This window comes from Mycteria americana, chromosome 1 (assembly GCF_035582795.1).
Source record: "Mycteria americana isolate JAX WOST 10 ecotype Jacksonville Zoo and Gardens chromosome 1, USCA_MyAme_1.0, whole genome shotgun sequence".
Lineage (NCBI taxonomy): Eukaryota > Metazoa > Chordata > Aves > Ciconiiformes > Ciconiidae > Mycteria > Mycteria americana.
The window spans coordinates 599,277-614,368 of NC_134365.1; the positions used below are offsets into that span (position 1 = coordinate 599,277).

A 15,092-nucleotide genomic window follows, 5' to 3' on the forward strand; every position below is an offset into this window, starting at 1 on the left:
GCCCCGGCCTCCTGGTGCGGTGCCCCCGCCCGCACCCCACGCACGCCCCCCCCCCCCCCCCCCCCGCCGCCTTGTCCCCGCAGCCCGGGGGGGCCCGGCTGCCCCGTGGCACCGGCAGAGCGTCCCCAGGCTCGCGGTCACACCAAGCATATATTTTATTGAAAGACCAAGTGGATGACAAGGCAGTGAGGGGAGAACCTTTACCCAGGGTTTGTACAGGTGTCAGTTGCTCAGGACTCCTCTTGTTGTTCGAGTTACGAGATAAATATCGGTACATAGAGCAGAGTGGAGTTATAGTCACTAAACTAGCACTGGTCGGATATACGGGGCCGGCAAGCAAAATAAATCACCAGGCACAGCAGTGAGGAGCGGGGGCGGCCGCCTGCCCGGTGCCACGCTCGGGCCGGACCCCGGCAGCCGCCCCGGCCGCGGGTTTTCCTCTCGCAGGGCAGATACATTCAGGCCGGGGGGGGGGCTCCCGTGGGGCCGGCAGCATCGGCCCCCCGCCCTGTGGGGAGCCCTCCGGCCCGAGCGCCAGTCCTGCGCCCCACGGCCGGCACGGCCCCGCGGGGGGCACGGCCCCCCGGGACGGGAGGGGGTGGCAGAGCGGCGGCGGGGCGGGGGCCGAGGGCTGGGGACAGCGACAGAGGCGAGGGGGCCGGGGGCACGAGGGGCCGTGCCCACGAGGGGCCGTGCCACGCTCCCCGGGGGCTGCAGCGCTGCGGCCGCGGAGGGGCCGGGGCCGAGGCCGAGGCCGAGGGGGCTGCGCTGGGGTGCGGGGCTGCTCCTGGGGGCCCGCAGCTGCGGGGGGAGCACCCCGGGGGACTGGGAGGGTGCTGCTGCTGTGCAGGGGGACGGCGTGGACTCAGGGGCTTCAGGGCTGGAGCTGCTCACCCCAGCACCCCCATGCTCCCCCTGCCCCCATCAGCTCCCCACAGCCCCCTTCACTGCTTTGTGCCCCCCCGCCACCCCCGCAAGCATTTGCCCCCCCGCACTGCCCCGACCCTGTTCACCCCCGGCGTCTCCATCCGCTGCGGCCGCGGCCGGCCGGGGGCACGGCCGGTCCCCGCTCCTGCAGCCCCCGGGCTGTCTTTGCTCATGCAGGGGGGCGGCTTCTCCCCCGGCCCCGAGGCTCGGCCGCGTCTCCCCCGTGGCCGGGGTCCCCAGGGCACGGGGCCGGGGCGGTCCTGGGCACACCCCGGATACCCGCCCGTGGCCCCCGGCCGTGGCCCGGCCCCCGGCCCCCCGAGAAGCGGTGAGGATGTGCGGGGAGTCCATGGGGCGTGGGCTGGAGCATGTGCAGGGGGGGCCAAGCCGGCTGGTTGTGGGGTCAGACAGAGTCTCTGGCCGTCTGTGGGGCTGGAGGGGGTGCGGAAGCAGGAGACACAGTGACTGCCCCCTTACTCCAGGTAAATGTCCTCTGTGGGGCAGGCGTACTCCAGGTGCTCCTGGTAATATTCCTGAAACGCTCGTCTGCAAGGAAGGGCACGACGGGCGGCTCAGGGCTGGGCTGGGGCCTGGACCCCGGCACTGCAACCCCCCCTGCACCCCCAGCCCCCCTGCACCCAGACCCCAGCACCCAGCCCCCCTGCACCCCAGCCCCGGCACTGCCATCCCCCCTGCACCCCCAGCCCCCCTGCACCCAGCCCCCCTGCACCCCAGCCCCGGCACTGCCATCCCCCCTGCACCCCTACGCCAAGGCACCACACCCCCCTGCACCCCCAGCCCCGCCATGCCCCCGTGCTCCGGCACGGCCGCCCCTGTCCCCATCCCCGTCCCCATCTTACCCGACGCACTCAGCGACGTGCCGCATGGATTCCTGGGAGACGAAGACATGGCAGGCGAAGCGGCTCAGCACCGGGTGCTTGGTGATGAACCCGAAGTAGCTGCAGGGGGAGGGCAGGGTGAGGGGGGGACACCCCACTCCCGCCCCGTGGGGCAGCCCGGCGGCCGCGGGGGGGCTCCGCAGAGGGGACGCCCACCGGGGCCCTGGGGCTGGGGCGGCCGCGCCGGGACGGGGACCGTGCAGGGGGACGTGGCACGGCACCCGAGGAGCGGGGGTGCCCGGGGGGGGGGGACGGACGGGGGTCCCTGGGGGCCGGGAGCACCCGAGGGGAGGCAGCCCCCTGCAGCCCGGGACGCGGGGAGAGGGCTCTCACCAGCTGTTCCGGGGGTGGCACCCGCAGAAGGAGATGTTCTTCATCTGGAAGAAGTGGCTGCAGCGCTCAAACTGGAAGAGAACGGCCGGCCGGGGTGTGGGTGCCCGGCTCGCGGCAGGGCGGGCGCCCGGCCCCCCGCCCGCGCGCGCCCCTCACCTCCTCATCCCGGCTGTACTCCGTGACGGTCAGGATGAGCTTGATGCCCTGCAGCGTGATCTCCAGGTCACAGCTGGCCGGCGGGCGCAGGTGCACCGTCAGCTTCCTGGTGGTGGCAATCTGGGGGTGCGGGGCAGGGGCGTGAGGGGGGGCTCACGCCGGCACGGGGAGGAGGGGGCCGGGCTGCGCCGCCGCCCCCCTGCCTCGGGCTCACCTTCTGCATGGCGGCGCAGAGGATGCCGTTGCCCTGGTGGTACGGCACCTCCACCGAGCCCAGGAACTGCACGTTGAACCGCTCCACCCAGCACGGGTTCCTCTTCAGGCCTGCGCGGGGAGAGGGGAGGAGGAGACAGCGCCCTGAGCCCCCCGCGCCCCCCGCGCCCCACGGCCCCGCCGCCCCACGGCCCCGGGGCCCCCGCCGGCTCCTACCGATGGCGTCCCTGGCTTGGCCGACGACCTCGTGGGCGTAGAAGGCGGGGAAGATGCCCCTCTCCCCCGTCCGCATGTTGTAGCCCCGGTACCAGTAGTCATCCTCCTCCAGCTCCACCAGGATGGGGTCGTCCACATCCAGCTCCAGCTCGTCCTCGTGGCGGGGGATGAACCTGGGGGGGGACGGCCGGAAGGAGGACGCGGGCAGGGAGGGGCAGAGCCGCGGGAGAGGGGTCCTGCGAGACCCCCCCCCCCGCCCCCCGAGGTGCCCGCAGCCGTGGCCACGGCCGGCACGGCACGGCCGGGCTCGCCGCTCACCTGAAGACGGCCCGGTGGGTTTGCTCCCGCTCCTCCCCGTTCACCACGCAGGAGAACAGCCCGAAGGACTCTGTGCCTGCGGAGGAGGAGGAGGCTGCAGTGGGGCCGGGGGGCACCCCCCACCTCCGCCCACCCCGGGGGGCTGCGGGACCCTCGGGGCGAGGGGAGCGGGGAGCAGACGGCCATCACCTGTGGGCTCGGGCCCCTTCCTGGGGGGTCCCACCTGAGCCCCTGGCCCTGCGTCCCCCGCCCAGCAGCCCGGGGCCAAGGACCCCACAGGGCGCTGGGGCGGAGGCGCGTTGGGGATCGGCCACCCAGCGAAACCTCGTGGCCCCACGGGGGAGAGCCCACGGCATTCGGGTCCGGCCCCACGCCCCCTGCAGCCACCCTGCCCCTGCCCCACCTCCCGTGCCGTGCCGTGCCGCACCGTGCCGCGCCGCACAGGGACGATGCCACGGCTGGGATGGCTGAGGCAGGACGGCGGAGGGCAGCCAGCAGGTAGAGCAGCCTGGGACGGCACGGCGCGGCACGGCACAGCGCGGCGCGGGTCACTTACTGGACGAGCGGGAGGTGCTGTTGACAAAGACGTTGAGGAACTTCTTGGAGAACTGCAGGTCGGCCTCGGGGGACGAGTCCTCGGAGGAGCTGTGGACGTCGGGGGCTGCCAGCCCGTCCCCGAAGGCCGCGTCGTCCTCCAGGTCGCAGCGGTCGCAGGCGCGGAGCAGGTCGCTGTCGTCGCTCAGCACCGAGGTGCAGCGCCGCAGGCTCACCAGCTCCAGCTGCGTGTGCTCGTCCACCACCAGCGTGTACTTCACCGAGTCGTAGGCCAGGGACTCGTCCAGCGCCCGCGGCTCCAGCGCCCCGGGGGCAGGCGGCAGCTCCCCCCCGAAGCTTCCCCGCAGGGGGTCCTCGGGGAAGGGGGAGCCCTTCAGGTAGGGCGCCTCGTCCTCGTCCGTGGAGTACGCCATGGTGAAGCCGCGGTTGGTCTTGGCGGTGGAGACGTCCAGGGCGGGCGGGCCGGCGTCGGGGCCCTGCCCCTGGGGCGCTAACCGGACGTCGTCGATCATGTCGTCGGCCTCCAGGACGCCCGAGTCCAGGTCCCTGTCGACGGCCCAGTCCTCCGGGCCGGCGGCCGGCGGCACCGCGGCGGCGCGGGGCTCCCCAGCGGCGGCCTCGGTCCCAGGGGAGGCGCGCGGGGGGGTGCGGGGCGGCCCGGGGCGGCAGCCGAAGGTGGCCAGGACCTCGGAGGCGGCCAGCCTGTCGAGGGCGACGGGGCACCCCGGGAAGACGGGCGCGATGGTGTCGTTGGTGGGGTTGCTCAGGAAGAGGAAGGGGCCCGGCTCATCGGCGGGCAGCTCCGGCACCGGCTCCGTCCCGGCGCCCAGGGCCCGCTCGTCCTCGGCGCGCTGGAGGGAGCTGCGCAGCGTCTCCATGTCCACCAGCTCGATGGCGCGCTGGCAGCGGGGCAGGGCGGCCGGCTCCCCCGCGCCCACCGGGGAGTCCTGTGAGCCGGGCTCCCCGTCCAGCGCCTCGCTCAGGATCTCGGGCTCCAGGTCGGAGGCCGGGGAGATGGTGTCGCAGAGCGAGTGGGTCTGCTGGAAGCACTCGTCCGGGCACTTGATGGGGTAGGAGCCCTCCGAGATCATCTTGTTGACGAGGTTGCTGAGCAGCCAGGGCGAGTCCGAGTCCTCGCTCAGGTCAGGCTCCGACTCCGAGTCGGAGTCGTACTCGCTGTTGTCCTCCTCGTCTGCCTCGGGCATCAGCTTGGGCCCCACGGGCAGGTAGAAGGAGCGCCGGATGCTCTCCAGGCTGTGGTCTGGGTCGATCTTCAGGTCCAGGGGGCTGGAGGTGGAGATGTCCGTCTGGCCCACGGGCGTGGAGGAGTCCGCCGGGTTCAGGCTGTCGTAGTAGCCCTCCATCTTCAGCTCCGCCAGGCTCTCCCGCCTCACCACACCACGCTCCGGGAGCTCCCTCTCCAGGGTCTCCTCCTCCTCCTCCTTGCCCTTGTCCAGCAGCAGGGAGTCCTTGATGCCCATCAGCCCGGGCGCCTCCAGCTCCGTCTCCAGCTCGGCCTCCGAGGTGGGCGAGCTGGCCTCCTCGATGGAGTTGGTGAGGTGGGAGGACCTGCCGCTGCTGCTGTCACTGCTCAGGTCCAGCTCCGTCTCCGAGATGGAGGAGATCATGTTGCTGACCAGGCGCCCGCCGGCGAAGGCCGCCTCAATCTCCCCCTCCACGTCCGAGTCGGAGCCCGGCGAGCTGAGGTCTTCGCCGTGCCGGCTGCCGGGCAGGAAGGGCTTGGTGGTCCTGCTGGTGAGGTCGGCCTCGATGCCGGGGTCCGAGGAGGGCGAGGTGGTCTCCGAGGAGCCCGAGGGGTGCCCGCGCACGCTGGCCGCCCGGCCGGGCCGGGGGCCCTCCCCATCGGAGCTGAGCGGCTCCACCGGCCCCGCGGGGCACGCGTAGGTGCCTGGCAGCCGGGCCCCCTGCCCGTCGCGCCGCTCGGCCACGGCCACGGCCGCCGGCTCCTCCCGGGGCCGCGGGGAGCCGGGCTGCTCGCGGGGGGCTGCAGGGGACCCCGGGCTCCTGGCCCCCAGGCCACCCCCTTCGCCGGGCACCGGCCTCTCCCGGCCACCGGCTGGTTCCTGCTTTGGCGGGGCGCGGCGGCCGTCGGCGGCCGCGGGGGCCTGGGTTGGCGAGCCGGTGTCGGGGCCGGCAGGAGCCGCAGGCCCTGTTGGAGAGAGAGACGGTTCAGGGGGTGGCTGGCGGAGGCGCGACGGGGAGTGCGGTGCTCGGAGCGCAGAGGAGATGATATTCATGTTATAATCTTCCCCGGCTCTTGAGGGCGATGGGTTACCATGTGCCAGGGACTCGTGGCTGTTGCCTTGCGAGTCAAAGGGGGAGGACTGCAGCGAGGCGGGGGCCTGCCCGGCCCCCCCGGGGCTCGGCCCCTTCGGGCTCTCCAGGCAGGGTCCATCTTGGATGCAGGCGTGGGGAGACGAGCGTCCTGCGAGGGAAGGCAGAGCCCCGCGTCAGCCCCCCGCGCCGGGGCGAAAATCCCGCCAGGCTTTAACCAAAGGGGGACGGCTGCGGGACCCCCGGGCGGCAGCCCGCCCCGGCGCCAGCCCCTGCCCCACGGCCCCGCTCCAGACCGGAAACCCATCCCCGTCCCGCGCTCACCGATGTGCGAGGAAGAGGAGGAGGAGGAGGAGTGGAGAAGGGCGTCCTGCCAGGTGGTGCGGTGCGCAGGCGGCGCGAAGCTGCCGTTGTTGTTCAGGGAGTCCTGGGGGAAGAGCAGAGCCAGGGTGGGTGGGTGGGCGAGCCCCGGGGAGGGGACATGGGGCAGCCGAGCCCAGGGACGGGGCCCGGGGGGCGTTGGGGGACCCAGCCAGAGGGGGGGAGCCAGGGCACCCAGCGGGGGCACCCAACGGCGCCGGGCCGGCCCGGGGACGCCCCTCGGCACGGCTCGGTGCTCCCCGCCGGCTTGGCAGCGCCCGGGCCACGTGCCCAGGGGCTTATCCAGATTAGGGCCGCGACGTCCCCAGCTCCCCTGCCCGGCCAGACGCACGCCAGGGCAGCGCTTGCCGCGGAGCGGGGCCGAGGGACGGCACGCTGCCCGTCCCGCACCGCCATAGGGCCGGCACCCCGCAGGGGACGCGCCAGCACCGGGGCTGTCCCCACGGGACCCCTGGCACGAGGCCCCGCTGCGCCCTGTCCCCCCCGAGAGCGAAGCCCGACCCCAGCGAGCGGGACCCCGCTGCCCCCCGAGAGCCGCCGGCCCCGCAGCGTGGGCAGGAGCCGGCAGGGCTGCGGCCGCCCCGTCCAGCGCGGCAGCAGCTGCGGATTAGTCTCGGCGGGAAGCGCAGGCAGCGATAATCCCACCGAGCGGGAGATTAGCGAGCGGGACCGGCGCCACGTGCCGCGGGACACGCACGAGCATGGCGGCAGGGAGGGCGGCGGGGGCCCGGTGCGGTGGGGAGGGTGGGACGCCGCAGCCCCGGGATGGGTGCCGGGGGGGTTGGTGCCCCAGGGTCTCGCCTCCTCCCGGGGCCGGTGCAAATGGGCCGGAGCAGGGATTACCAGGATTTGCACCCCGGGCACACCGACGGGGGCCAGATCCGGCCACCGCCGGGGGCTCCACTCGCACCCCGAGGGACGTCGGATCAGGATGGCCGGCGCGATCCGGCTTTGCCGGCGCATCCCGCCGGGCTGCAGCGGGTTGGGGCCGGTGGGCTCTGGGGGGAGAGCTCCGGGGCTTTGTCACCGTCCTGCGCCAGCCCGGCCAGGACCCCCAGGCCCCGACGGCCCCCCCAGCCCCAGCGGCGTGCGGTGCCCTCCCAGGCGGGGGGCCGAGAATGCCGAAAGCCCCCCGGCACCATGGCAACGCAGCCGGATGCAGGCAGCACCGCGCGCAGCTTCCCACACACTGCGGCGGCGCGCAGCTCGGGGCCAGCACCGCACACGCGTGCGCGCGGGGACACGGGGACACCCCCGCAGCGCCACGCCTGCGGGGACCCCCCAGCCCACCCGCCCTGGGGGAGCCCCCGCGCCCAGCTCCGGGGACGGAACAGGAGGGACGCGGCGCGCACGAGCAGCCGTGCACACGCACGTGCAACGCACGGGGCCAGCACACAACGCCCGCCGTGCCCGCGGCACCCGGCAGCCCGCTGCCACGCGGCGACGCCCCGGACCCCTGCTCGCCCCGGCGCCCTGCACGTGGGCAGGGGGCCCGCTGGACCCCCCCAGAGCCCCGGGGCCTGGCCTGGCAGGGATCGTGCAGCGGCCCCGCCGGGCACCGCGCAGCCCCGTCCCCAGCGTCCCCGGCTCAGCCCCGCCGCTGCGGAGCTGGCGCTGGCGCCGGCGCCATCTTTGCCCTTCTCTGCCCTCCCGGTGCTGCCGCTGCCCGCCACCCCCGGCGGGCGCAGCCGTCGGCCCACCCCCGGCAGAGCCCTGTGGGGCTGCGCAGCCCCTTCCCACGCCGCGCCCCACAGAGCCCCTGCTCTTCCTCCTCCGCCAGCCCCGGGGCGCGGGGGGCAGAGACCCCGGGGGGCAGAGACCCCTCCCGGCCGCCCCCACCCTCACCTGGGTGCCCGGGGCCGTCAGGTTGAGGGTGGTGGGCCGGTGCTTCTGCGTCTCCTCCAGGGCGGGCGAGGGGATGGGTGAGGCCGAAGGGGACGGTGGAGCTTCCAGCTCGTTGCCCTCCTCCTCCTCCTCCTCTTCCTCCTCCTCCTCCTCGTTGTCGTCGATCATCTCGAACTCCTGGAAGTCGTCCTGGAAGGTGCAGACGGGGTGCGGCTGCTCGCCGCGCTCCAGCACCAGGCAGTCCTGGGGATGTGGCACCGGGTTAGCGGCCACAGTGCTCGTGCTCGCCCCAGCCACGGCCCCGCTCCCCGGGACGGCACGGCCACGGCGCGACCCTCCCCGGCAGCTCTGCCAGCACCGGGCTGCCAGCCCCATTCCGCTCCCGCCCCAACGGGATGGGGGTCTCCGAGCAGAGGGAAGCGCTCTGCGCCAGGAACCAGGGATGCCCCTGGCTCTGCCGGATCCCTGCCTGTCCCTCCCTGCCTGTCCTGGCCCCTGCCCGTTTCCCCAGCACCGTCCCCCCGGTGCCGGGCAGAGCTGGGGACGAGCTGCGTAAGCGGGAGCCGTGGGAGCCACCGCAGCCACGGGTGGGCACCCAGCTGGCGGGGCCAGCGCGGGGCTGGCTGCCGAGCCACCCGTGTTCCCTGCAGCCACCTCACAGGGCTCGGCTGGAGGTGGTGGGAGGCCCCGGGGTGCCCGGCCATGCCGGGGGTCGTCCCTGGGCTCTGAACCCCGCGGTGCATCCCCTCGGCGCCCCGGCGCAGGAGCCCCTGCACCCTGCGCTCCAGGAGGGGCTTTGCCGGGCCGATGGCCCCCCGGTCCCCGGCACGGCCCCACGCATCCCCAGGGGACTCGGCACGCTCAGCTCCTGCACCTTCTCATAGTGGTCCGAGTCGTAGTTCAGCCCGATGCCGCAGTCGTCCGTGATCTCCGACAGGTCCTCATCGTCGAACTCCTCCAGGCTGATGTCCTGGGGGGGCCTGGGGAGAGGGGCCAGGGACGTCAGGGCGGGGGCAACACGCCGAACCTCAGGGAAACGCCTCCCGCTCCCCCCAAGCACCGTGAGGGCACGGAGAGCCGAGCGGCACCGCAGGCACGTGCTGGCATGGCACCGCCGGCACCCCAGGTCACCGGCACGGGAGCACCGGCCAGGCAACACCGCAGGGACGTGCTGGCGTGACACCATCACCCCAGGGTGCCGGCACGGGAGCACCGGCCGAGCCACCACGGCACGATTCCGGGGGTCAGCCCCGCGCTGGGAGCCGGGCGAGGCCAGAGGCGATGGGGAAGGCGATGGGGAAGGCGATGGCCGCAGCGGAGCACGGGGCGGCCGCTCTCATCACCGTGCTCCCTCCCGCCCGGCTCGCCACAAACTGCCCAGACTCACCGCCGGCCTCGTGCCGGGGCGGCGAGAGCCCAGCACAGCTCAGGGCCGCGCGGCTGCGTTGCCCCGGCCGGGCAGCGGTGCCGAGGCCACCGCCACAGCGGGCAGCGCGTCTCCCAGGTTCCCAGCCCGGCAAAATCCCTCGAGCCAAAGCTAAGGCTCGCGCCGGAGCCGAGGCGGGGAGGGCATGGCTGCTGCCGCCGCTGGCTTCGGGGTGACCTGCGCCGCGGGGCTGCTTTCCGTGCCTGGGGGGTTTACTTCAGGTTTAACGCGAGCAGAGCCGTGCGCCATCCCGCAGCGCTGCCCGGGTGCAGGCCCTGCCCGCGCAGGCGGGGACGGGGGGCGGCGAGGGAGGACCGGCACCCCAGCACCCCGGCACCCCTGCCCGAGGTAAGGGCAGCCGGAGAAACCAAGCCGCGCCGTTCCCGACAGGAACGGGGGTGTCATGGAAACCAGCGGTTTCTGCAGGGAAAGGGGAAAAAAAAAGGAAAAAGACAACTCTTGGCAGGATTTGGTGTCGGAAAGCGGAAACGAAACGTTTCTGGCGGCTCTGTAGGGTGGGAGGTGCGGCAGCGCCCGGGCACCAGCGGGGACCCTCTGCCCGCCCCTGCCCCGCCGGGGCTGGGGACACCCAGGGTCCCCGAGGGACCGCGGCAGCTCCCGGCCGGGGGCCGGGGCACACGGGGCTCCTCCGGCGGGGACGGGTCTGGGGCCTCGCTGGGACCTCACTGGGGTCTCGTTGGGGCCTCGGTGCTGGAACGCGGCTGGCAGCAGGAGCGGACCCCACGCCGGGGGGTCAGAGCCCCCACAGCCGCGGCTGCCTCCTGCGCCACCTCCCCCGCTTTGCCCCCTGCTTTTGCCCCTAATTTCCAGCCCCTCGCCTCAGCACGGAGGCCGGGCGCTTACTCGCATTTCACAGGGAAGAAGATTTCCCCAAATCGCATAATTCCCAGAAGTAGGCCATTCAGACAGCACCAAACATTCGCAGATTTGTGGCGAAAGCATCAGAGCCGGCAGCGGGACCGCAGCCTCGGCCTGCGGCGGGGCACGGGGCTGGGACCGACCCCAGAGCCCAGCGCCCGGAGCCCGGCCGGGGTGGGGGAGCCCCGAGGACGGCGGGAGCAGGGCCCGTCTCCCCCGCCCCAGGGACGTCGGTGGCTGCTCTCCGGCGGGCAGCGGCGTGGGGGGCAGAACCCTCCCGCTGCCAGACCGGCTGCTGGGACCCGCTGTGCTCCCCGGGGCGAGCAGGGGCTTCAGGGGTCCCTCGGCCACCCGACGGGCAGGGACAGCCATGAGTCCTCCCGGGATGGAGACCTGCCGGGGTCCGGCAAACCCCCAGCCGGGCTCCGCTCCCGCACCCCTGGACCCTCCTCACCCAGGGGACCAACTCCCCCACCAGCCCTCGTCCTGGCCGAGGGGACGCGCGCACCGGGCCAGCATGGCACGGCGTGGCGTGGCATGGCACAGCGCGGCACGGCTGCCCCGCACGAGCAGGGCTGGGGCCCCTGCCCCACGCGGGGCTCCTGCCCGCCCGCAGCCGAGCCCCGGCTGCCCAGGAAGGCTGTCCCCCCTCAGCAGGGAGCGACCGCCACGACAAACCACGGCTGAAATTTCTAGGTCACAGCGCTCCCGAGCTGGGGCGGGCACGGCGGGATGGGGCCACCGCAGCGGGATGGGGCCACCGCAGCGGGATGGGGCCACCGCAGCGGGATGGGGCCACCGCAGCGGATGGGGCCACCGGCGAGAGCCGGCCCGGCCCCGCAGCCTCCCCGAGGGGACCCTCGGTGTCCCCAGAGGCGACCCTGGCCGCGGCCCCGCTGCAGCCGGAGAAGAGGCAGCACCATCGCTGCGGGTGCAGGGATAGAGCAACGGGCGCCTCGGACACACCGGCGATGAGCAGCAGGCGGGAAGGACGGCGTCCGTCCGTCCCTGCGATGGCTGCACAGGGCGCCGCGGCCGGCCGGGGCGGAGGTGCGGGTGGGGAGCACCCGAGCGAGGGTCCAGAGCCAAAGGGGAGCCGAGGCAGCGGTTCGGGGAGGGGGGAGCTCGCCCAGCCCCGCGCACGGAGAGCGGGGTCGGGAAGGGCAGGAGGCAGCGGGATGCCCCGCCACCGGGCGTGCAGGGACGCGGCACCCCACCGCACACCCCGGGCGGCCTCGCCGCCTCCGCTTTGGCACGTCCTGAGCCGGGCCGGGCTGGAGGGGAGCGGGGGGACCGGGGCTGCACCAGGTGAGGGCTGGGAGCCGGACCCCAAAGGGGGCCCAACACCACCCACCCCTGGGGCGCAGGGAGCCAGGCCGGGGAGCGGGGGGCACACACCGGCACGCACACCAGCGCGCACACCGGCGCTGCCGGGGGCCGGGCTGCCCGAGGAGGGAGTGACGACGAGCAGGCCACGGGAAGACTGAATTTCCTCGTTATTTTCAGCCCAGCTCCCTGGACAGTTCGCCCTGGCAGTGGTTCTCCTGCAACCGCTTCTCCCACAGGGACGGGCAGGGACCGGGACGGCAGGGGTGCCCCCACCCCGCTCCGCACCCGCCGGCCCCCGGCCGCTCCCAGGGCAGGGGAGAGGCCGCAGGGAGGTCGGTGCTGACCCTCGGGGGCCTGGCCCCGGCCGGCGTCCCCCACCCCAAACCTGCGACCGGCACCCGGGGCCGGTGCCCCGAACCGGGGTGCAAGAGCCGCCCCGCCGAGGCCCCGCCACTTGTGCGCCGCGGCCTTTCCACACCGACCCCTCCCCGCCGCGTCGCCTTTACCGGCTTCTCCTCGCCCTCCTGTCAGGGGATCCCACCCCACCAGCCCCACCGAGCCCCGGGCGGGGGGCGACTTCCCCAGGGCCTTCCTGGAAAGGGCACAATCCGGATTCGGCCCTTGCAGGGCCCGGCCGAGCCGGCACAGGCCGAGCCCACCGCCTGGCGCTGCCGGGCCAGGGCACACTGGGGCTGCGCCCCGGCACTGGCGATAGCCGGGGCCTGGCCCTCCCTCGCCAGGCCCTGCCAGGCTCCGGGGACCCGCGGGTGCTCAGCGAGACCTGGGTGCAGTCGCCGCCACGGCGTCCCCGGGGATTGGAGCCGGTTCTCCGGGCTGGTGCAGGGGCGCAGCGCCCGCTCCCCAGGGGTCACGGCCACGGCTCCAGCCCTTTGGCACCCGCACAAGGGGCTCCGTGCCGCCCACGGCGCTGCCCAGGGCTCGGGGCCACCGTCGGGGACCGCAGAGACCGAGCGCTCCCGTGGGAGCTGGAGGGGCGACGGACGTGGACGGTCGGTGGCTGGGGGGGAGCGGACACGGCCAGCGCAGGGGCCAGGCTGCCGCCGTCCCTCCCTCGCAGAGCACGAGGGCAGCGGGAGACGCGGAGGAGCAGCGAGTTCAGTCCCAGGGGACTGAACTCCCTGGGGGCAGAGGAGCGGGTCTGGGTCGGGCTGGGGGGCTCCGGCCTCGCCCGCCCCGCACGGCCCCGCTGGGACACGTCCCTGGCCCAGGCCTCAGCTGCAGCGAAGGGCAGGGACCTGCCGGGGCCAGCTCTGACCCCGCACGGCAGGGCGCGGGGGCTGAGCGGGGGGGAGCACCGCGAGGAGGACGCGGCCGAGACCCCCGGGGAATCGCCCGGGGCCCAGACCCCGGGCGAGAGGCAGGAAGACGCCGAGCAGCCACAGCAGAGGCCGCGTCCTCCCCTCCCTGCGCCGCCGCAAGCGGGGACACCGAGCGGGGACACCCTGGGGTCCTGCTGCGCAGCGTGGCCGGGGAAGGGGACAGCCCGGGGAAGGAAGGGGACAGCCCGGGGAGCTGCCGTGAGAGCTGCCCAGCGCAGGCCAGAACCAACCAAGGGCACATCCCGCATCCGCGCTGGAGCCCCTCGGTCCGCAGCTTCCGCCCCCCAGGGCTCCCCGCCGCCCCCCGCCGCCGTCTCCCACCCCTCCCCGTCCCACAGCCGGGGTCCCGCGGCCCCGCGCCCGGCCCCACGGCTCGCCCGGGGACCCCGGCCCGGGGGGCTCCAGCCGCGCTCAGGCGAGGGGCGGGGAAGGGGGCGAGGGCCCAGCCGCGTCCCCCTCCCCGCCCCGCCAGCGACCCCCCGGGGCCCGGGCCCCGCGCCTCCGGCTGCCGGGGACCTGCGGGGAGGTGACCCGCCACGGGCACGGCCGGGCCTGCCGCCGCTCCGCGGGGACGGGCGGGGACGGGCCCGGCTGCGGCTTCGCCCTCGGCGGCGCCGGGCCTCGGCGGGGGCAGCTCGGCAGGAGCCCCCCCCGCCCCCCCCCGCGCCAGCGGCCCCTTCTCCCGCGGGGCCCAGGCGGGCCCGCTCCCGCTGCCGGCACCGGGCACCCCCGGCCGCGTCCGGGGCCGCTGCGGCGCGGCGGGAGAGACAAAGAGGCGGCGGCGGCGGCGGCTCCCCCCGCAGCGGCGAGATGCGGCGGGGCCGGGCACGGCGGGGCCGGGGGGGGGGGGGGGGCTGTGCCCCGCCGTGAGCGGGGGCTCGGGGGCGGGGGCGGCAGCGCGGACCCCCCCAGCCCCGGCGCCCCCCGCCCGGGAGGGAGCGGCTGGGGCCGCGCCGGCGGGGCGGGGGGGCTGCGGCCGGCGGCCGCTGCGGCGCTGATCCCCGGGACGGGGCGGCCTGCGCGGCCCCAGCGGCCCCGGCCCGGCGTCCCAAGGTGAACGGGCGGGGGAGCGGCGGGAGGCGCCGGGGGGGGGGGGGGGGGACACGGACACCGGGGGGGGGGGTCCAGGCCCGCCGTGCCGCCCCAGCCCCCCCGCGCCCCGGCAGCCTCCGCCGCCGCCAAGGGCGGTGCGGCGGGAAGGGAAGGGCAGCGCGGGCAGCCCCCGCACCGCACCGCACCGCAGCGCCCCGGCCCCGGCCCCGGCCCGGCCCGGCCCGCATCGCATCGCCCCGCATCGCCCCCCCGCCGCGCGGCCCGGGCTCACCTGCAGCCGGGCGGGGAGAGCGAGTGGAAGGTGGAGAGCGAGAACATCTCGGCGCGATCCGCCATCTTCTCCCGGCCGGGGCTGCGCCGGACTGCGGAGCTGCGCGGGGAGCGCGGGGAGCGCGGCCGGGCGGGGCGCGGGGGCGGGGAGCGGCGGGGGGCGGCGGGCGGGGGATGGGCCGGCGCCGCGGGGGGGGGGGCTGTGGCGGGGGAGGAGCCGGGCGGGAGGGAGGGGCGGAGGCAGCCCGGGGGGGGGGGGCGGAGGGGAGCGGGGGGGTACGGGGAGGGGGGGGGGGGGACACGGGGGGGGGAGGGGCGGTGGTACAGGGAGGGGGTCGGGGGGGGCGGAGGCGGGGGGGGGCTGTGGAGAGCGGAGCGGGGAGGAGCTGGGGGCTCTCGGGGAGGGGGGGCTGCGGGGGGGGGCAGGAAGGGGCCGAACGGGGAGGGGAGGGGGTGTTCAGGGAGGGGGAGGGGCTGTATGGAGGGGAGCGGAGAGGGGCTGGGGGCTCTGTAGGGAGGGGAGCGGGGGCTGCGCAAGGAGGGGCCCGGGGGGAGGCTGTGGGGGCACGAAGGCGCTGGCCGTTCCCTATGGGGGGGGGCCGGGGGCAGTGGGGCTGCCCAGGGGCGCGGGGGCCGTATAAGGGGGGACGGGGACTG

The 15,092-nt window shown here is 75.7% G+C and overlaps 1 protein-coding gene across 2 annotated transcripts; it reads right to left on the reverse strand.

The window, feature by feature from the left end:
- Positions 1 to 137: 137 nt before the first annotated feature.
- MAPK8IP2 (mitogen-activated protein kinase 8 interacting protein 2) lies at positions 138 to 14,587 on the reverse strand. 2 transcript variants are annotated; one of them, XM_075507100.1, is made up of 13 exons: positions 14,437 to 14,587; positions 9,013 to 9,118; positions 8,139 to 8,381; positions 6,237 to 6,339; positions 5,914 to 6,063; positions 3,619 to 5,787; positions 3,063 to 3,138; positions 2,745 to 2,917; positions 2,530 to 2,639; positions 2,316 to 2,435; positions 2,160 to 2,230; positions 1,788 to 1,886; positions 138 to 1,473 (listed from the first exon to the last, which is right to left on the reverse strand). In XM_075507100.1, exons 1-13 carry the CDS (start codon positions 14,499 to 14,501, stop codon positions 1,401 to 1,403), a joined length of 3,558 nt encoding a protein of 1,185 aa, XP_075363215.1. In that variant the 5' UTR covers positions 14,502 to 14,587; the 3' UTR covers positions 138 to 1,400. The 2 variants fall into 2 exon arrangements, with proteins under 2 accessions (XP_075363215.1, XP_075363123.1); XM_075507008.1 differs by having other exon boundaries at positions 3,619 to 6,063.
- Positions 14,588 to 15,092: the final 505 nt, after the last annotated feature.